Raw genomic sequence first — 22402 nt, forward strand, 5'->3', positions numbered from 1 at the left:
ACTTAAGTCACTAGATAGTTTTTTGGTTGCAAAAGCTATATTTTACACAAATTTTATCTTCATTTTAATTAATTAATAAAAACTTTAAAATATATAATTCTATATTTTTTGTTTTTATTAATGAATTAAAATTAAGATAAAATTGGAGTAAAATATATTTTTCGTAAAAAAAAAACTATTCAATAATTTAAGTGCAACTATTTAGACTACTTTATAATTTTTGCCACAAATTACTCTATGGATAAATAAAATTATATGTATAGTTAAAAAAATTAAGAAAATAATATATTTTTATTTAAATATTATGATTCTCCATTTTATTGATAAAATTTCACCTTTATGTGCACTATCATTTGGACCATTGGTAAATCATAGTAATTTAATTTTATTAGAAAAACATAAAAGTACTTTTGAAGAGTAATATGTAGCACAGAATGGAGGTTATAAAATAGAATAAAATTTAGGAACCTTTATTCCTATTTTTATTAAGTAATACAAATTAAGAACAAAATACATATTTTTAGCACTAAAATAAATAAACAATCCAATAGTCAAAAAGGGCTGGTAAAGGTAGATGCCTTTCAACATACATATGTTCAAATTTCAAAAGATACATTATTCGATAAAAAATAAAGGTTCCATAAATTGTTGTCATCTAATTTTAAATAATAATAGACAATTTGTACTTTATGCATCTTATTCTTATATATTTTATCTGTGAGTGGGACACACTGACAAATTTTGAATTCAGTTTGGTGAAGACATCACTTTCCTATTCTCCTTCTCTTTTTCTTTATGATATTGGGGGAAAGAGAGATTCAAATATTTAAACACCAACTTATATGCATTTTATTTGATAAATATCAAAATACTACCATAAATTTAAGAAATTAGTATAAAAGTATAAAAATATAAGAGAATTCTACAATGCAACTCCTAAAATGGCCCCATAAGACTATTCTCTTGTATGGGGGTGTACATGGTTAAAGTGTTTCTGAAAGAGGATGGTGTCGTCTTATAGGTTTTGAGTTTATGTTGTGTTTTTCGTTTGTTGTTTTAATGTTGTTGTTATCCATATTATCTTTGTGTCATTTTGTTAGATGTTTTGGAGTTATTGTTTGATTGTTTTTGTGGATATTATTTTATCTTTGTTGTAGGTATGTGTGTGAGAGACTAAAAAATGTGTGATTTTTTTTGTAAAAAATTAAAATAAATGGGGTTCGATTCTCTAATCCAAAGGTGAGAATAATATATGTTTCTAAATTCTATGTTTTTTTATTGTGAGGAAAATGCACTAAATTGTATTACATACCCTTTTGATTATTGAATTTTTTTATGCCCATTTTTTCAAATTTGTAATGGTGAATTATTTACTTTTAGTATCTGTTTTATTGTTTTTCAGTTTCTGATGTGTTGTTTATTAGTTGTATTATTGTTATTGTTATCCATATTATTTTTGTGTTGTTCAATGTGTTTTATTTTTTGATATTGTTTACTTGTTATTTTCTTCTCTTTTTATTTTTTTTTTGTTGTTTTAATGTTTATATGTGTTATTTTTTGAGAATGTTGTTCAGGGGGAGGGGAGAGTAGAGTTGAACAATATTTTTGTGGTTAAAGAAAAAGGATGATTTTGTCATAGAACAATTTTTGTTTATTAGTTTTTGGTTTGTTGTTGTTCAATTTAATATTGTTAATTAGTTGTTTTAATGTTGCAGTCATGAGTCAGATGTTATTTTTAATTAAATTTTTAGTCCAATTTTTTTATTTCTTATTTCTTAACACTCTATCTCCACTTATTTTCCTACTAGTTTTCTTTCTATTTGTTTCTTTTATCCGATCACATGTGGTACCTCTATTATTATTTGTTGAGCCCAAAAGAGAGTGTTTTAATATTTATACTTGCAAGTGCACGAATCATTTCGGAATATAATGTTCATGTAAGTACGAGGTCGAACCCATAGGAGTTGACTAACATCAAAAGAAACTATAGAAAAATAAAAGACAAGTAATAAAAAGATTTAAGATTAAATAGAAAAATGGTTTTCAAATGAGATATGTAAAATAAGATTATTAAGATATTATAATCCACAAAATGCAAGTTCAATAATATTTATAAGTATATTGATTCCCAAGTTTAGATATAGTTGAAATAAATCACACTATATTTTTTTCAAAATACATTTTCTATTCAAGCACAAGTTACTTTAAAAAATGTAAAAAATTTCTTCACTTATATAAGATATAATTTATAGGCATTAGTTGTGTTACAACCTAATGAAACTACAAAAAATCAAAGAGATTATGTTTAGGCAAAATATGATACTTATGCTCTAAGAATTATATGTGAACAATTTAATGAAAAATATTTAATCAAAAAATATCATATTTTTGCATAATGAAGAACTAAGTGTAATATGCTTTAACAATCAACAATAGATGAAAAATGCATATCTTTGATAGAAAAATCCATAAACAAAGTTGCACAAATGGGAAATCAACATACAATAAAAAATACTATCTAGTTACATTTTGCTTCATCATCATCTTAATAATCTTGAAAAATATTAGAAGCTCATAACTAGATTGAAATAAAAATTACAAAATAACATATTTGACATGCTCTTCAAAAGATGAAAATGGTAGAGAGAAAATAGTGAAAAAAAATAGAGAGAAAAAATGAAGTGTAGAAGATGTTGAAGATATGAAGAAGAGCTACCAAAATGGTCTTACAAGACTCTGTTTATAGGCAAAATATGGAGATTAAATTAATAAAATTAAAATAAATAAATTGATTAATTTAATTGTGTTGGAAAGTGGTAGGATAAAAAGAGTAAGTGCAAGGGCATTGGAAAGATGAAATATTTGGTTGGATGGAAGAGTAGTGAAAAACTAAGGTAAAAAAAATGAATTATGAATGTTTATTTAGGTAAGAAAAAAATAGGGAATAATGAATTGATATTTGAGTGAAAAGAAAAAAATATTGAGAAGAAAAATGTAATTTTTGGCTATTTGGTGGCTGGCAGATGGGTCTGGCGTGGCTGGTGGAGGCAGTTATTGGGCCTTTGCTGAGGAGGCTGGCCCACGTTGGCTTGGTGATTTGCTGCAGGAGTGGGGCAGCTTGTGATTTCGTTGGAGATGGAAAGAAGTGCTTGGCTGGGGAAGTGGAATGGTGAAGCTAGAAAGGGCATTGGGCCTTGGCAAGATGATGGGCCTTGGGGCTGAGGGCTGTAACGGGCCTGGTGGAGAATTTCAGCAGCTTCGGGCTTGACTGAAGGAAAATGCCAATTTTTACTTTCTTTTCTTTTAAAATGTCATTTCTTCTCCTTCATTATTCTTACTTTTCAATAGCGAAAATACTGTAGTGGACAAAATCTGTATACTTGATAAATAATAGTCCAACAAGCAGTCAGTCAGCCCAATAAGCTATCTAACTAGCCAATAAGGCCCAAGCCCATGTAAAATAGACTCGCATATACAAAGTACCATCCAAATACCCAAAACCATACCCGGACCCGAATTTGGATACACTCAGTCAGCCAGGGACCTTGAAACAGTCAAGGCTCCCATCACGTTCGCCAAGAATCTCGGAACGAAACCACTTGGAGCGAGTCTAACGAATCAGAAAGACGGAGGAGGACGGAACGAAAAGGAGGACAATAAATAAGACCATCAGAGGTTGAGAAAAGGCATCAGATAATCACTGGACTTTCTAGACTCTCTAATTGAAAAAAGGCTACTCTATTTCTGAGCGATCCAGTCAAGCAAGACTAGTTAGTCAGTCTAATTGGACCTGACCTAGTCGCTCGGCCCCTCCGTCATCGCCACCGTCACTCTGACCATTTTACGACTCTTCCATCCATCATTATTTCGATTATTCATATCGTAATTTTATTGTTTTCTATTATCTCTCATTACAACCCGACTGACTTGAGCGTCGAAGTCCCTTTGGCTGACACCCCACCGGTGCTCCCAATTGAACTCTCGTCTCTCTTCTCTTTGTTATTGACAGGTTGCTGGTGCCCATCTAATCAATTGTAGGAAATCCCCTCTACAAATACACCAAATTTCCTAACAAAATAAACATAAACTAAATCATAATAAAATATTTCCACTATAAAATAAATCAAGTTAATTTTTTGAAAATGTTAATTGTAACTTAATTTATATTTAACATTTAAATTAAAAAATACAACATTTTTTTACCTCAAACTAAACAATAATAATTGAAATAATTAACTACAACATTTTACAACAAAATAACTATAAAAACACACAAAAATCTATAAAATTAAAATAAAGCTAATAAATTCAAAAAGTAATTAAAACTTAATAATTTAATTAAAAACTTAAGAACTAAATCATTTTTAGCTTAAAAAGTGTGGTAAAATAACTCTAATTTCTAGAGTTATCATTATTATTATTATAAAGTGCATGTTTAGGACATTTGGAGATTGATGCACTATACACTTATTATTATTATTATTATTATTATAATATGATGCGTAGAAATAGTTAACAACTAGCATGTGATATGACAAGTTACCTATTTATTCTTTCTACACTTATTAATTATTTTTTTCCTTTTCATTTCACTTTCTTTTCATCTTCTTCATTTTCCATTTTTTTTCAGAGATCAAAATGATAAAGTACTCATTTATCTGTTTTTTTTTTTTTTTTTTATCGAGCGTGACACCTATCTCTCCATCTTTTTCTATATTCATTCTTCTTCTTCTTCTAATATTTACAACAACATTGACTTGTTGTTGCTTTGGTGTTGCTCTTGCACTCACTATATATGTTTTGGATTATGCTGTAGTTGTTATGGTGTTTATTTGATATCGATCTTCTGTTGTTGTTCATATTCATGAATTAATTCATTTTGTGTGCCATGTTATTGTTTTGCGATTGACTATCTAGAGGTGAAAAATAGACGGGATAACATTATTTCACTTTGTTGACGCGGTTATTCGACAACAGATAATTATATGAATAAGAAGATGGATTAGTGCTAAATGATGAACCGAAATAGATGAATGATATCAAAGGAAGATTATAACTCGAATACTTTTTTAGGTGGTTTGAAGGTTAAAATCCTTCTAGTCCACCAGTCAATATTATTGATATATCTCTGATATTCCTTACAGGGTATTTCTTTACAAATTATAAGTCAACCTTTTGCAACTCCCAGGGTCTCCATATTTATTGGGAGAGGACACTTGGAGGTCATCCCGTGACCTTCTTACCCATCATGCCACTCCTGTGATGTTCATGATTAATTCCTAAAACCTGATACTGAAGTGTGGTCTAATCAATAGGTAAGGGGGATAATGGGTCGCATGGCCCAAACCAGTCGTGGGGTGCCTGAACACGCACGTTTATGTTGCGTGTCCGAGAATTCATGAATGGACCAGACACGTGATGCCTGATATATGCACGTTTATATTGCGTGGTTGACTTTATAAAGGGTCGGAGGTGTCAGCTCTAGCTCGCACCCTGAGCTTGATGTAGTCTCAACTCGTGGTGTCCACACTGCTGATCCGATGCCTTAGTAATCTCACTAAACCTTTGGCCATCTCGAGCTAAAGAGATAGAGACTTGTAACAGCAGCTCCGGGTAGGTGGCTTCCACGTGGCGGATAAAATTATGCCATTTTCCAGCTCGCTAATAACCTGTGGATATTTAGGGCGTACACACTTTATACTATAGTTGAATGGTCGTTGTTTCTGGGTTGCGGTGTCGATGCAGATATAGTTTCTCAACAAGGTTTTCATATTTACAATCATTTGGTATAAAATTCTTCACTTGCTTTGAAATCAACGTTTTTTTAATCATCCAATGTTCATTGCTTTGTACTAGAATCGGTATTAGATTCAATTATCTGAAAAGTAAATAATCTTAGTTTTTTTTTTAAATATATGCATATATTACAATATTTTCAGTAACAATTATACATTTTATATCTCAGGTTTAGTGATATAAATACAAAAATAATCTGAAAACAACACCACATAAAATATTTGGATGAATATAAATTTCAAAATAATATTCTTATTTTCACTATATTTTATATCTTATCTCGTTTATTTGAAGTTGTTTCCTGTTTTTTTTTTTTCTATCTTTGCTTCTAAATATTACTGAAAGTGGTTTTGTTTGTTTGTTGATTTTTCATTGATAGCTTGATGGTGGCTGATGATTGTGATTTTTTGTTGCTGATTACTGGTGATTTCCAAGTTGTGGTAGATTTCGCATTGTTGTTCGTCGGCGTTTATGATGATTTGAATAACATATTGTCATTTGGGAATTTTCTTACCCATTTTTTGTTTCTTTTCAATTTCACTTGAAATTGAATGTTGTTTTTATTTATTTATGGATCTAGAACTTGTTGTTGTTGCTGTAAGATGGAGATCGTTGGCACCTACGGTGATTTTCTGTTGCTTTGAGATCGGTGTCTTGGGTGATACGGGAAGGAGAAACTTCATCCGTCTCTGAGAGAGTGATGAGGAACAAAACGTATTTGTGTTGGAAAAAAATTGTAAGTTATTTTTTCCGTATAGCAGTATTTTTGTTATTTTTTGGCAGTATATGAGTATATTAGGAAAAAACCCGAAAAAGTAAAGTAAACATAAACATAACAATTTATAATGAAGGTTGATATCAACAACATTTAAAAACCACAAAGTACAATATATTCATTCAACATTGACAAAATAACATTGTTTTATAAAAAATAAACATAAACTTATATGTATATTCATAGCAAGAAATATTCATAAAAATAAATATAAACATAACAATATTTTCATAAAAAGGAAAAAAAAATTAACCCACAAAACAATCCAAAAAATTAAAAATGACATCACGAGCACAAACATAAAAATAACAAAATTGTTATCAACAATAACCAAGACATTAAATTTAAAATAAAATAATATTATTCAGTTTAGAAAAATAAACAAATGGTAATATTAAAAATATTAATAAATATATTTATTTAATTAAAAAAACCATATTTGTTTATAACAACGAAAATATAATTTTAAAATAAACTCACATCATAAAATAATGAATAACAACGAGAGAAAGGGTCACAATTTTGATTTAGTTTTTGACATGTATGTGTTGTTTTTTTTTTAATAAATGCAAATGTGGAATGATTATTAAAATAAGAAGTTATAATTACAAATCTCAAATTTCCCTTTTAACAATAAATTGTATTTTAAAAAAATAAAATAAAATTATAAATAAAAAAAAATTTATCAATTAAAATATAAAAAAATATTAAAATTTGTATATAAAAATGAAATTAATATCATCATAATATAAAATATTATTGTTAAAATCTCAAAATAATTAACTGTATAATTGTATATTTTTTTTTAATTTATTCACTTAACCCAATAAATTGTGTAATTTCCTCATAAACTTTTCAGAAAGTATGGTTGCAGACTTAAGTCAGGGCACAGTCCCCTGGGCCGGGTCCGTGAGCCAACAAGCCCAGTTCAATTCCCGTAACCAAATCGTCCAAGATAGGAAAGTCCCACCGCCACACGTACCCCCTCGAGTTTTGGAATCAACAACTTTGAAACAAAGTCACCAAAAACTGCTCGCGTGAGGCGCCATCAACATTATTTGTTCCCATGCCATAAGCGCGTGCTTTACATTTTCTCAATGTGCGCGTATAATTAACTAGAAGAACTCTTACACTTCTTAGTATTAAATTATGTCCAAATCCCAACATTACTCATAATCTCAACATATACACGTGGCATAATAAAAATGGACTAAATCAGTCAAAGTCGGCGTATGTATCTAGGCTGGACCACAGCTGATTAAACTTTGCTATCTTCCTCCCGCGTAGGGACAAGACAAGATTGCCGTGACTGTCCGTGCAATCTAAAACTATATCACCACCACTACCTCTACCACCACGGCTCAGCTTCGATTAGGGTTTTAGGTTTTTATGCTCCGGAATAGAATATATTCGGGTCGGGTCATCCAGTATCCGATTCAAGGTGAGGGAGAGAGAGATGAAGCACAGGAACGAGCTCAGTCCCTCGGCTAAGCAAGTGAAGTACTTCTTGATCGCTTTGATTGCGTGCTTGGGATTGGTCTGTTTATACTACGGTTCGTCTTTTGCTCCGGGCTCTCGGAGATCCGACGAGGAATCCTCTGCCTCCGATGGGACCGACCCGGTTTATGGCGGATTCGCTCGGAGTAGGGATTTCGATGAGTTGCATGAAGATCAAGAGCATAATCCTGAAATTCCCAAAAGTATACCGGTTGGTGACGCATTGTCTTAGCTATTATATATTTTTCATTTGTATACACGTATATAATTCCATACGTTAATTTGGGTTGAACACAATTTAGTTAAAGGGTTAACGAATATGTGTTCTTAATGGTAATGAACTGAGTGAATTGTTACTACCTTTGAAATTTTTATGAAATGATATAATGTCCATGAAGTTATTGTACTTATAGAATGTGTTTATGGAGATTTTGCTTGTTTATATATATGCTCTTTTACTAAACTGGTGGCATTGGCTCTTGGTAATTTACAGATATGTGATATGAAGTTTTCGGAGTTGATACCTTGTTTAGATAGAAACCTTATATACCAATTGAAATTGAAGCCCAATTTAGCTGTAATGGAGCACTATGAACGACATTGTCCGCCACCAGAACGTCGTTACAATTGCTTGATACCACCTCCACTGGGTTATAAGGTTGGTAGCAGTTACAGCTTGCCTGAAACTTTATTATATTTTGGCTTCAGTTGATTTTGATTCCGACAAAATTAATGCTAAAACTTCAGATACCTATAAGGTGGCCAGCAAGTAGAGATGAAGTGTGGAAGGCCAACATCCCCCACACACACCTTGCACAGGAGAAGTCAGATCAGAATTGGATGGTTGTCAATGGGGACAAGATTAATTTTCCAGGTGGAGGGACTCATTTCCACGACGGAGCTGATAAATACATTGTTTCTCTTGCTAGGGTATGATACACTAAATCCTCTTTCTTTCCATGTCTGTTTTTCTTTTTGGGAAAAATAATTAATGAAAGAGATTATGTATGTTAAATCTAGTAGAGAAGAAGTTGGGAAAACTAACAATCAGCAACATGGTGTTCATATGAGAAAACTGTTGCAGATGACTTGCTTTTTCAGTATAAATGTTTCTTTTTCCCTTCCTGCCAATAAATAATGCATCATGCCATTACTAGTTTGTTGTTATTCTGAAAACATTATTATTACGTATTGGTGTAGATGCTAAAATTTCCTGGTGATAAACTCAACAATGCCGGAAATATCAGAAATGTTTTTGATGTGGGTTGTGGAGTTGCAAGTTTTGGGGCCTATCTACTTTCTCACAACATCATAGCTATGTCTCTTGCGCCTAATGATGTGCATGAGAATCAAATTCAGTTTGCACTAGAGAGGGGGATTCCAGCAACTCTAGGGATCTTGGCTACAAAAAGGCTTCCGTATCCAAGCAGGTCATTTGAACTGGCTCATTGTTCCCGATGCCGTATTGATTGGCTGCAAAGAGGGGGAATCCTTTTATTAGAACTTGATAGGTTACTAAGACCGGGAGGTTATTTCGTGTATTCTTCTCCTGAAGCATATGCAACTGATCCTGAAAATCGGAGGATTTGGAATGCTATGTATGATCTTTTGAAGAGAATGTGCTGGAGAGTTGTTACAAAGAAAGAGCAGAGTGTTATATGGGCTAAGCCAGTTTCAAATAGTTGTTATTTAAAGAGAGATCCTGGAACCTATCCCCCATTGTGTGGTGCAGATGATGATCCAGATGTAACCTGGAATGTGAGCATGAAGCCTTGTATTTCTAGATACTCTAAAAGTAAGTCTTACTCATTCTTATCGTGCATTTTTTCTTGTTTGAATTTTTTTTAGTTCCCCAATGAAGAAATCTTTTCTTGCAATTGACGAAGCTATTGCTTTTGAATCATGTATTATGTTTAACTAAGAAGCAAGGTTATGAATACGTTGCTATTCTTATTTTGTTTGGAAAAGGCTAGTTGGTATTGTTGGTCTCTTGTCATTTGTTATAGTAATATAATGTTGGTTGCTTTAGTGTTGCTGGATCTGTCATTCTAAACTTTTCTACTGTTTACACTAAAAATCAGAAATGCACAAGGTAAAAGGGAGTGGACTAGTTCCTTGGCCTCAAAGGCTTACTGCAGCACCTCCTCGCCTGGAAGATTTAGGTGTCAGTCCTGAAGAATTCTCAGAAGACACTGTAAGTTTTTAATTTGCAGATGCAGTCTTATTAGACAAATGTGAAGTTACGATGTTTAACCTTTCTCCGTTTCTAACTACTCAAGAATTTTTTTGGCCTAGAGCATATGGCATTTTCGAGTCATTGAGTACTGGAAGCAAATGAAGTCAGTGATGCAGAGGAACTCCATTAGAAATGTTATGGATATGAACTCAAACCTTGGTGGGTTTGCTGCTGGCCTAAGTGATAGAGATGTCTGGGTGATGAATGTTGCTCCTGTCCGTGCATCTGCAAAATTGAAGATTATATATGACCGAGGCTTAATTGGAACTGTACACGACTGGTATGCATTTTAACTTAGTGATGTGAGAATAAAGTCTAAAATTTAATCATGTAGAATAAGTTACATAATTATGAACCAGCTCTGTCTTAGCTACTTGAGTTTTCACTGATAAATGTAGTGGACATCAATAAGTCAAACCTAGTGTAAGTCATTGCACTTTTATGTATGAAATTTGATGGATTTGGAACACTGTTATGTTTTTATGGTTTATCCACATTTTAGGACTACGAAAAGAACTTGCTATAGCCTATAGCTATTCCTCTCTAACTCCTTTCTTCTATTATAAACCTGAGGCATTGCTCAAATTGTCACGCCATGCGGTTTTCTCTGAGATAATGGTACGTTCATTATGGAGACCAGTACCCGAAAAGGTTGTTAGCCATGTGTAAAAGTTAAAAAAGTGATGCTAGGCAGTAAACCACCCATCCACTAATATTAGCTTAGCTAGTTTCAGCTTTAGATTTTTCCTCAAACTTGGGCCCAAATTTGTCATATAGGTAAGTGCTACTTTATTTTATTTTCCTAAATGAGAATACATTTTGTTTGTTTTTGTTATGTCATATGTTATTATAGTTTTTCCTGTTTCTGAGATCTGATTATGTTCAAACACGTAATAGGTGTGAATCATTTTCCACGTACCCACGTACATATGATCTTCTACATGCATGGGCGGTCTTTTCAGAGATTAGTGAGCGTGGATGTAGTATGGAGGATTTATTAATAGAAATGGATCGGATTCTACGGCCAAATGGGTTTGTCATCATAAGAGATAAACCTTCTATTATAAATTATATTCGGAAATTTGTTACTGCACTAAGGTGGGATGGTTGGATATCCGAAGTAGAACCAAGTATTGATGCTCTGTCCTCGAGTGAAGAAAGAGTTTTGATTGCTAGAAAAAAGTTGTGGGATGAGGACCTGATGCTTATGTGATCTACATTGGTTCTCAGGTAAATACATTCCCTGTCAAGTTTCTTTGTTTTCAATATGTTGTACATAAATTGGGCTGACCTGTGGAAATCTTCAACCCCTCCCCTTCTAAACTTTGCCTTTTCCCTAGAGATTTTGTCTACTGTACATGATGGTGTTTGCTGCTTTATTACAGATGTTACTTGTGTTCTAAGGTGTTTTTCTCATAAATGATGCTTAGGTTCGGCGTGTCGTGTTTTTATCTGGTAGAGGAGACTAGACAACTTATAGAGACTAAGAGATGGAAACGCTTATGGATTATATGCGACCAGTTAGAGATGCAGCTGTGTATACATCAAACAAGGAATGAATTATACCTATTAGCTATTGCATAAACTAGGGATTCTTTTGTGGTTTTCTGGTTTTGTATATGGGTTGCATTATTTTTTAACTAGCCTAAATCATAAGTAATTGGGAAATGTATGCATAAATTTATGGTTAATCTTGTAATTTCTTGTCTGGCAGTGCTTAATTTATAATTTAAGCTACTTTTTTCATGGGATTTTTCACCTGTTAATGGCCAAAGGGCCCAAAACCATGGTGACTCGTGATAAACAGCTCAGAATCAATATTCGTATGTATTCTAGTGTACATAGCAAACTCACGTGACTAGACAAATGCTCATCATTTGAAAGTTTATTACTTCTAGTCTTAGGGAAAACGTCACATTGTTACAGGTATCATAATGACAGTGCTTAAGAAGCTGAATTAACTCGATCCAACAAGAAATCATGATTAAAAAAATAAGCTAATGTTGAAATGAAAGGATTGGAAACTCAGATGAAGAATATTTTGACAGCTAAGAATATTCTACCGTTAGAATATCTGTAATATACAATCATCAAAATGATTTGCCACTCCACAATATCCCCTTATGAATATTTTTTTGTTATTCTTTATCCAATAGCATTTCTTTCGGTACAATTCTTTCTGTGTATATGTATGGTACTCGGTACCTTTGTAATCCTTGAGTTGAGCAATACAATTATAGAGGTATATTTAGTATATTCAAAATTCTCATTTTTCATCTGCTAAGATCGAAAGTCACTATCGTTTTTGGATCAAAACTTTGCCCCATTTGTGTACTGAATGTGTTTGACTAAAGCGAGCTTACACCAGAAATGAAATAATTATAGTTATGAAATCACAGCATATCAAAACTCAATATTCTTCTTTCTTGGGCAAAGTTATTTGGCCCAATTTCTATGGACATTCTTTTTGGGGAACATAAGAATGGATAAATAGATTGAATAAAAGAGTTTTATGCATGATCGAAAATCAATACTGAAGCTATAAAACAATTTAGATCGTGAAGCAACATATGGCGTAGAAAGTTCTTCAACTCCTTACTATCGTTGTTGTCATCTATTTTTTTTGCTCAAAAACATTGTTGTCATCTTGAAAATGCATTTTAAGGATAAAGGACAGAAACTTCATACTTCATGAAATAAAATATTTGATGGGTAGTATAATTGAGAAACAGTTCTCTCACAAGTCTTAGTCACCCCACAAAATTAAATAAAATCACCTCCAAAAAACCATGCAGACCAAACTACTGTATTTTGCCTGATTGGTCGAGTTATCCTCAATATCATGAGTCTACTAAGACCAACTTTTCCCTATTGAATTTACCATACAAAATTTTCAAACCCTCAATTCAGATGAGTGTGAATGTTACCATTTCAATCAACTACATCACTTTCATGCTCTGACTCTGAATATGAAGTTCACCTGTAATGTGTTGAGTATGTTCCAACACATAACAGGTGAAAGTGTATAGACAATAGATGTGGATAGTAATTATAGAAAATACAAGCATAGGGGAGAAATGTCTAAGTAACATGAGATTTCATCTCAAAATATTTTCGTGACAAGTGGATTAACTCACGTTCCTATATATTGTTGAATGTGCTCACACACTAACAAAAATGGACCGGATTGTACGGCCAAATGGATGTGTCATCATAAGAGATAAACCTTCTATTATAAATTATATCTGGGATTTTCCCTGTCAAATTTCTTTGTTTTCCTTTCAATATGTTGTATAGTTGTTCTAAAGAACAATTTCACGTTTTTCCTAGAGATTTTTTCTACTGTACTTGATGATGTTTTCTGCTTTATAACAGAAGTTACTTGTGTTCTAAGGTATCTGATGCTCAAAATCAATATTCATATATTTCTTTTGTGTGCATGGCAAAGTTACGTGTAACTAGACAATGATAAAGATTGATCACTTCTAGTCTTAGGGAAAATGTCACATTGAAACAGGCATAATAATGATAGTGTTTAAGAAGCTGAATTAACTTAATTTGTTAAGAAGCCATGATTAACAAAAACAAACTAAGATTGAACCAGTCATTATGCTGCTCTTGTTCAATCTATGGTACGGATTCTTTCATAAGATAGGTATTGACTGTACTCGATTATAAATTAATAATCAGCAGAAAAACCTTGAGATACGTAAGCAAGACATTACCTAGCTTAAAATAATTTTAATCCATAGCTAAAATATTTTAGCATACTAGTTACTCTCTCTCTAAACTGATGGGGGTGATATTCTTCAAGATAACCTGCTTTAGAACTAGATCTTTAACCTCCAAATGGGAAAGGTATTATTTTCAATTAAGTTCTCATGTAATTGGTGGACTCATTAGGCATAGTTCCCCATTTTAAAACTAAAATTGGTGTTGTTAAAGTATTAGTTTGGTGTGATTTGTGGTATACCACAAAGGTGATAATCAACTCTTGAATGATGTGGTTGATATGAACTTAACGGGAATTGCCTTGTGTGAAATTGTTGATTACATTTAGTACAAAATTCTACCAATTTTCTTACCTGTCTTTTTAGTGTGCATAACACAAAAGCCTGACAATGACAACACTTTTAATTCAACAGATCTATCATACTTGTTAAAAATTTGCCCATAATTGGGTATTGAACATGTTTGATTAAAAAGAACTGTTTGCAAGTCACATGTATAAGAAACAGTTTTACACCAGAAATTAAACAATTTAAGCTATGAAAATACAAAATATCAACTCTCAGTATTCTTCTTAATCTTCTTCTTTCTTGAGGCAAAGTTGCTCGGTCCAATCTCTATGGACATTCTTTTGGTTCTGCAGAACATGATAATAAATTAATAGATTGAACAAAAGAGTTTTATGCATCAACTTAAACTACAATCGAGAAGCAATACTGAAGGTATAAAACAACACAGATTATGAGGCAACATACCGCGTCGAAATTTCTTCCGACTCCTTACAATCATCATCATCATCATCTTCAACTGCATCACCTGGAGAAGGAAGTTACCATCGGAAGGAAAATGCATTTTCAGGATAAGGGACGAAACTTCATACTTTGTGCAAAATAATATTTGATGGGTAATAGAATTGAAAACAGTTCTCTCACGAGTCAGCCCACAAAAGTAAGATAAAATCACCTCCAAAAACCATGCAGATCAAAGTACTGTATTTTTCCAGATTGGTTGGGTCATCCTAACATATCAACAGTTTACAAAGACCCACTTTTCCCTATTCAATCATCCTAAAATCCTTGATGAGCATCAAATGTATGCAGGGAAGGGAAACTAATTAAAGAATGGAGTTGGCTCCAAAAGCCATGTGATGTAAAGGTTATCTCTGCCTTCATATAATAGATGCATTAAAAACATGGATATATAGGAACAGCACAAGGGGTTTGACATAATATAAAATCTCAATTGAACTTGAACCAATTACAAATGGATTTATAGCACAAGCCTCATCTGATGCAATTACCAAAGAAGTTACATCAAGTAGACACATTAGAATACAAGGTACTTACATTTTGGTAGCTGAACAATATTTCAAAGCAGATAACAAAACAAAGTATACAAAGCTTTCAAACCATCAATTCAAATGAATGTGAATCTTACCATTTTCATCGACGACATCACCTTCATGCTCTGACTCTGACTCTGAATCTGAACCCCACCGGTCTCCGCCATCATCGAAGTCCCAACGTTCTCCCAAAGGAGGCATCCAAAAGTCAGCCTCTTCTAAATCACTTTCTACACCAGAAGACTCTCTGATTTCAGATATAATCTCCTCAACAGGCTTGTCCTTCTTGTTTTTCTTTTTCTTCTTCTTCTTCTTGTTCTTTTTCTTCTCAATATCTTTGCCATGCTTAGACCCTTCTGGGGTAATTTCCTCACCCACTTCTTCAACCATGCCATTGGGTTTTAGCTTTTGTGTTTCCATTTCCTCTGTTTATACCAAATTCATAACATATATCTTAATTATACACATTTTGGGCAACATCAAATTTCATAAACTCACACGCACAAAAGGAGTTACTATACATAATTCACACTCAAATGCCAAAAGAATATCAATAAAACTGACTCCAAATCCAAAACTCTGAATTTATTTTCAATAAATACAAACAAGAAGATAGTTACAATTTACAAACCTAGTTTATTGAGGAAGCGTTTCCCATTTATATGTTTCCAGATATGTTCCTCGGACTTATTGACTGTGTGTCCAGTTATATTGCACACTAGCTTCGAACTAAGAAAATTCCAAACACATAAGTTTAATTAAAAGCAAAATCGAATGAAATAGCTTTATGGGTTCTCACTTCCTAACCCCAAAAAAAAAGCATCATCAAAAATAAAAAACTGAACTTGATGAACCAGGGCAAAGAAAAATCAGATACCGGGAAAGAAGGTCTTGCTTGAAAACGTTAAGAGGAGGCTTATTATGGGAGACGGCATAGTCGATAAGGCCCAAACGGCACCGTTTGCTGCTGGAGTAGGAATCCTTGTCTTTGTCCAAAACTTCATGGCCTGTCTCAACACACTTGAAGCGGCCATTATCGAGAACTTTGAAAGTTGGAGAACCCAGTAGGTCGGTCCCTTCTTTCTCATCAGCCATTTCTGCTTCTACTCGAGCTTTCACTCTGAGAACCCGCGCCGCTGTTAGAGAGAGAAGACAACAATTGGCGAAAGGAGGAGGTGGGCTAGGGCCCCGAAGCCGTCCTTGTATTGTTGGGCCTAGATTGGGCCTCTTTTGGACTGGTCCAGGTTATACTGTCAATTTTTATTCTCTATATGTTAGAATGTCAATATTTTTTGTTATTTGTTGAAATGACTTATATATACAAAACACGAGATTTCAAAATAACGAGTAAGGAAGTTTCAAATAGGTGAGTTTTTTATTTTTATGGATGGTTTAGAATTGTTGAAACATTAAATCAATGTTTTCAACAATTCCAACTCCAACTCCAACTCCAACTCCAACTCCAACTCCAATTCCTTCCTATTCCTATTCCTATTCCTATTCTGGATAGTATATATATATTATTTATGTAGGTATAGGTGTGTAAGTGTGTGTGGGTGTATCAGATTTTAGAGGTTAGGGGATGGCCATTGTTAATCACTGAGAGGTAGTATTAAAAATTGACGCAGTAACCTTGGAATTGAAGAGCAGCAGCTCAGTACAGAAACTTCTATTACAGTTATACAGTCCCAAAACGACAAAAGCCAAGCTAAATGGTAGCTACAATAAAAAAAAAACCACAAGTTTTTCGCTACATCAGAAATTTGCCTCCCATATTAGAAGAAACACAGACAGAGATTATGTTTTCCTATCTAATTTGTAATAAATTGAAAGTTTGTTGAGTTATTTAGAAGATGGAGAAAGTGGGAAAGGTGGGCTCCTTGTTTCTTTTATGCATTGAAATTAGGCTAAGCATATTAAGTGTGTTTTTTAATCCGAAACAAGAGAAAATTTAAATTAAAGTAGAGAGTTTGATAACCACAATGGGGGCTATCTCCCAGAAAGATAGTTGTCCATACAAAGTAGTACCAGTACCATTACCCCATTTAGATAAGCTATTGGCAACATCATTCTACCTTCTAGGAATCCAAAATAGACTATACTTAACATCAAGAAAAAAGGAAAACAGAGTATCAAACAGGCTGGTTAATTGCCAAACTGGGCAATGTTTGTTCACGACAGACTTACAGACAACCTAACAATCAGAGAAGAAATCAATACAAAGCCACCCTTTAGCTTTCTCGTGCTCGGTGGACGAGTCAAGCTATTTTTTTTTATTCATTGTTTGATATGAATGGTTCATTATCTTCTGGAACTCATATTTGGGACCTCTATGCATAGTCAGAATCTAAGTGTAGAATATTATCTCTATGATATGTTATTTATCAGTGGGCATAGCTGGGATATCCAAATTTGCAGAAAAAATTAGTATAGCGAGAAAACTAACACCGATATGAATTGAGAAGTAGCTGTTCTGACTGAAAGTTTGAATTTACAATTAAAAAAAATTGTTGTAATATATGTTTACTCCTTTTTTATTCCTTACAGAGGTTTTCTAATGCTAGCTCTAATATATGTTTGCCTGTAGTTGAGTGGAATGCGAAAGGAAATTATATTGCTTTGGCAAGAAAGGATATGCTTAACATCTTGTCATCTAAGTTTAAGGAAAAATCACACGTGGTACTTCCATTCAAGTCTTGGATTGGTGACTCTGATGCGGATTGCAATGTGAAAGGTGCATATTTATTTTTTCTTTGTACTTAACTTTCATATGTGATCATTGATATGCATTCAAAAGTGGTTTCCTTTATTATTGATTGTGCCATAATTTTCTCTTTTTTTCAATCAGTCACTTGACAGAACTACTGCATTATTTTATTTTGTGAGTTTTCTTGGTATATTGTTAGAAAGGGTTTATGTGGATGATGATATTAAACTTCTGGAGATGAGTTGAACGTACTAGGAGGGGGAATCTAACTCTTAGAATTTCACCATGGGTTATGGTTCCTAAAATGTTTTATTCCTTTTGTTTGATAAATGTCTAGTATGAGATTAATTTTTGACATGTTTCCAATTAAAAAGTAGTTGTTCTTGATAAAGAATATGCATGACTCGACTCATGAAAAATGACCGATTTTCAGCGTGTCTTTCAATAGATTTTGTATAGCATATGCACTTTTGTAATACTTTGAGTATATTAAGGATATTTGATTTTGATATAAGCTTAAGAACCTGAAGTTGGGAAAATGATATGAAATGAGTGGAGTTGATTGTTTTCTAATTGTATTTTATATGGTTCCTCAACATTTTAGTATTCTCACTTGTTTGAACAAGTTTGATCTATACTAATATTTTGTCAAATTTTATTAAGCAATCATTAATTATTTGTCTATGTTAAATCATAATTATTTTATGATTTTCAGCTGTATAACTCTAGTTAGTTGTTATATTTGTTACACTATTGATGTATAGCATACGGTTGTTAAATTGTTTTCAAGATATAAAGGGGAAGGCGCCTATGGCACTGAAATATTTCTGTAATCATCAGTGGATTCTATCAGGTGGGTTCGTCCAGATAGCATCATATTAGGATGCTTTCAACAGGCTGAAGATGGAAGTGAAGAAAGTTACTATGTACAAGTTATTAAAAGCAAGGGAGGGAAAATTTCTGATGTATGCATGCTTTAGCAATTTAGATTTTGTTTGGTAAATTTTAGCAAATTTCTGATGTGTATACACAAACCTTCAAATTTGACATGGGCTATTATATGGTCATGTTCTTGTCCACTGGTAACAGACAACCTAACGAGTTATGCCCATATATAATCATTAATACCAAATGTTTTTTTCATTAGAATGGAAAATACATGGCTCAAAACGCCACTCCAGGCAAATTACATGTTTAAGTCTTAAACTCATGATATAGATTCGATCCATTTTGTTTTAAACGAAAAAAAAAAAGAAAAAATATGCAAATAGGCATTCCATCAACTGAATTCATAGAAAGAGAGATAGAGAGAGAGTACCTCTGCAACAGATTAGAAAAGCAGGAGGAAGAAGAGAAGAGTGTCTCTGACACGGACCTTCGACTGGGTGTGTTGCTTGCTGAGAGTGAGAATGAGAGATGGTTGTGTCAGATTGCTTGTGGTTTTCAGGGGTTGAGCAAGAGGAGAGTGAGATATCAAAATAAATAAAGCCAATAAGTAATAAATAAATAAATTGCAGGCATGAGAAAAGCCGTACCTGAGGAACTCAGTCGGTGACAAAGGAGCGAGTTGGAGAAGAAGACGAAGACCCAAATGATGGAGAGAGATGATGATAAGCAGTGGAATGGAATTATAATTCCACTGACTCAAAATTGGAAAAGTTATTCCGTTAGTTTTGGGGAATAAGCATTACAATGGAATTCTATTCCAAACTTGTTATTTCCAACCAAACAAAAGAATCCGGCCCATTAACATTCCATTCCTTTCCTTTCTGGCCCATTACCATCAACCAAACAGACCCTAATATATAAACCATGAATCCTCTCTTTTATCCTATTAACCAAATTTCTTTGTACTACTCAGATGGGTCAGTTTCTCAATGCCAAAATTATCAGATTATCGATAAGAAATTTGTTTATTTTATGTTAATTTTTCAAATCATACTGACAGACATGCTTCATTGAACAATTAAACCTAATGAGTTGCATTAATTATGTTCTTTTTAATTGTGGATTGCAAAAAATGACATCCCTATTTCAAGGATCAAAACATACACAGAGTTCCATGCACACACACATATATAACAGTATAATATGTATATGAACATAATTTTAGGTCGGGTATAGTTGAAATCAAGAAAATTTACAATGAATCAATGTATTTAAAAACAGTTGTAGATTATTAAACAATGTAGTAGATATGATAAGTCTGACATGTAAGTGTAACCATACATGGTCTGAAATTTGATTTAGATTTTTGACCATGACAATATATATATATATATATATATATGATTCAAAAATAATGGAATACTGTCATGGTTACCATATTTATATAAATATAACTCAAATACAGAAGCTGCATTATATGTTTCCAAGATGACAAGCAAGCACAGTTTTCCAGCTTCGATAGTAAAAGAAGACAAAAATAAGTATTGGTTACTGCACAAAATTTAACTCAAAGAAGCCTCATACGGTAACAATTTAGAAGAAAAACTGGTACAAAATTGTATTATGTGATGATCCTTTGTTTTTTGTAACTATTATATATTAGTACTATATTTCCTTGTTTTGTTTTATGTGGAAACATTACAAATCCACCTTTGAATGTTGTTTTTCAAAAAAAATTCTGTGTTCATTTTTTTCAAAAGGGAAAAACTGTACTTACTGAGCTGAGTTTAAATTTCATAAACTATCTATATCATTAATGTATATCAAAAACGGTTTTAGCTATTATTAACCTAAACAAAATTAAAACAAGGATTAGATAATTCATTCACAACATTGATGAGTTTCATTTATTTTCAACACATACCCTTTTTAAAAAATAAAGTAAATAAATCATTGGTGTGACAAGAACATGAGAATCCGAGTTAAATTGAAAAGTGAAAAGACTTTTCAAAGTTGAGTAGTAGAACAGAACTATTGGGAAGATAAAAATATATGCATAGGTTTGTAGCTTCTACAATCTAACATCTAACACAGTTTTCATGCATATAAAGATCCAAGAGGGGACTCCAGAGTGGGAGAAGATAGCTAGGGAGGCTGCAAGGACCATACCAGGAAGAGAAAATGGTGGGAACTGTGACATTAAACACCTAAGTACAGGATCAAAGATCTACCTTCCTGTATTCGTAGAGGGAGCAAATCTAAGTACTGGTGACATGCACTTTTCTAAGGGAGATGGTGAAGTCTCATTCTGTGGGGCAATTGAGATGAGCGGCTTTCTCGATCTCAAGTACTATATTCCAATACCTTAATCTTTTACCATTTCTGTAAGCATCAAAATTGAGTAAACAATGGAGATGTATCAAAACTAGATATCTTTTATTCCTCACTGGTTTTCTTTATCAGGTGTGAAATGATAAGGGGTGGAATGAAAGAGTATCTGACACCAATGGGGCCAACTTCACTTCATGTAAACCCAATATTTGAGATAGGCCCTGTTGAACCAAGATTCTCAGAATGGCTTGTCTTTGAGGGTATAAGCGTTGATGAGAGTGGGAGACAGCATTTTCTTGACGCAACTGTGGCTTACAAGCGTGCAGTACTCAATGCCATGGACTACCTCTCCAAATTCGGATACACCAAAGAACAGGTTTCCTATAATTCATCTCATATACCATATGTTTTTTACATGTTTAAGTCTTAAACTCATGATATAGATTCGATCCATTTTGTTTTACACGAAAAAAAAAAATCTAAAATATGCAAATAGGCATTCCATCAAACATTTGGTGCTCTTACTGAATTCATAGAAAGAGAGATAGAGAGAGAGAGTACCTCTGCAACAGATTAGAAAAGCAGGAGGAAGAAGAGAAGAGTGTCTCTGACACGGACCTCCGACTGGGACGAGCAGCTACCTTCGACTGGGTGTGTTGCTTGCTGAGAGTGAGAATGAGAGATGGTTGTGTCGGATTGCTTGTGGTTTTCAGGGGTTGAGCAAGAGGAGAGTGAGATATCAAAATAAATAAAGCAAAAAAGTAAATAAATTGCAGGCATACCTGAGGAACTCAGTCGGTGACAAAGGAGGGAGTTGGAGAAGAAGAGGAAGACCTAGATGGAGAGAGGTGATGATAAGCAGTGGAATGAATTATAATTCGACTGACTCAAAATTGAGTTTACATATCTATACTAATATGTATAAATAATAACAGTTTTGTTAATGATAAAAAAATATACCCAAATTGATTATAATAATATTATATATAACGAATTCTATATTCAAAGTAAATATCTCATATAACTAATTGTATATCCTAAATATTAATAATAACTTTCCTAAAATATCGAACCCTCAATAAAATAATTATTAATAATAAA

The 22402-nt window shown here is 33.0% G+C and overlaps 3 protein-coding genes across 11 annotated transcripts; 2 read left to right on the forward strand and 1 right to left on the reverse strand.

Annotated features, from left to right (window-relative positions):
• The first annotated feature begins 7878 nt into the window (after positions 1-7878).
• Positions 7879-12050, forward strand: LOC133817192 (probable methyltransferase PMT9). Of its 2 annotated transcripts, none has more exons than XM_062249618.1 (8): positions 7879-8279; positions 8562-8726; positions 8816-8998; positions 9269-9863; positions 10150-10262; positions 10364-10584; positions 11202-11534; positions 11690-12050. In XM_062249618.1, exons 1-7 carry the CDS (start codon positions 8028-8030, stop codon positions 11515-11517), a joined length of 1845 nt encoding a protein of 614 aa, XP_062105602.1. In that variant the 5' UTR covers positions 7879-8027; the 3' UTR covers positions 11518-11534; positions 11690-12050. The 2 variants fall into 2 exon arrangements, with proteins under 2 accessions (XP_062105602.1, XP_062105601.1); XM_062249617.1 differs by having other exon boundaries at positions 7881-8279; positions 11735-12050.
• A 2385-nt stretch (positions 12051-14435) lies between these two features.
• LOC133817194 (uncharacterized) lies at positions 14436-22189 on the reverse strand. 8 transcript variants are annotated; one of them, XM_062249621.1, is made up of 9 exons: positions 22084-22189; positions 21863-21964; positions 19618-19721; positions 19401-19479; positions 16253-16625; positions 16007-16104; positions 15471-15800; positions 14789-14849; positions 14436-14670 (listed from the first exon to the last, which is right to left on the reverse strand). In XM_062249621.1, the coding sequence occupies exons 5-9, from the start codon at positions 16468-16470 to the stop codon at positions 14589-14591; spliced, it is 789 nt and encodes a 262-aa protein (XP_062105605.1). In that variant the 5' UTR covers positions 16471-16625; positions 19401-19479; positions 19618-19721; positions 21863-21964; positions 22084-22189; the 3' UTR covers positions 14436-14588. The 8 variants fall into 8 exon arrangements, with proteins under 8 accessions (XP_062105605.1, XP_062105608.1, XP_062105603.1 ...); XM_062249624.1 differs by having other exon boundaries at positions 19618-19725; XM_062249619.1 differs by having other exon boundaries at positions 21863-22000; positions 22084-22183.
• Positions 19344-21867, forward strand: LOC133813892 (uncharacterized). Its single transcript, XM_062246925.1, has 3 exons — positions 19344-19547; positions 21082-21317; positions 21434-21867. The coding sequence occupies exons 1-3, from the start codon at positions 19344-19346 to the stop codon at positions 21729-21731; spliced, it is 738 nt and encodes a 245-aa protein (XP_062102909.1). The 3' UTR covers positions 21732-21867.
• Positions 22190-22402: the final 213 nt, after the last annotated feature.

Source organism: Humulus lupulus, chromosome 2, assembly GCF_963169125.1.
Source record: "Humulus lupulus chromosome 2, drHumLupu1.1, whole genome shotgun sequence".
NCBI classification, from domain to species: domain Eukaryota; kingdom Viridiplantae; phylum Streptophyta; class Magnoliopsida; order Rosales; family Cannabaceae; genus Humulus; species Humulus lupulus.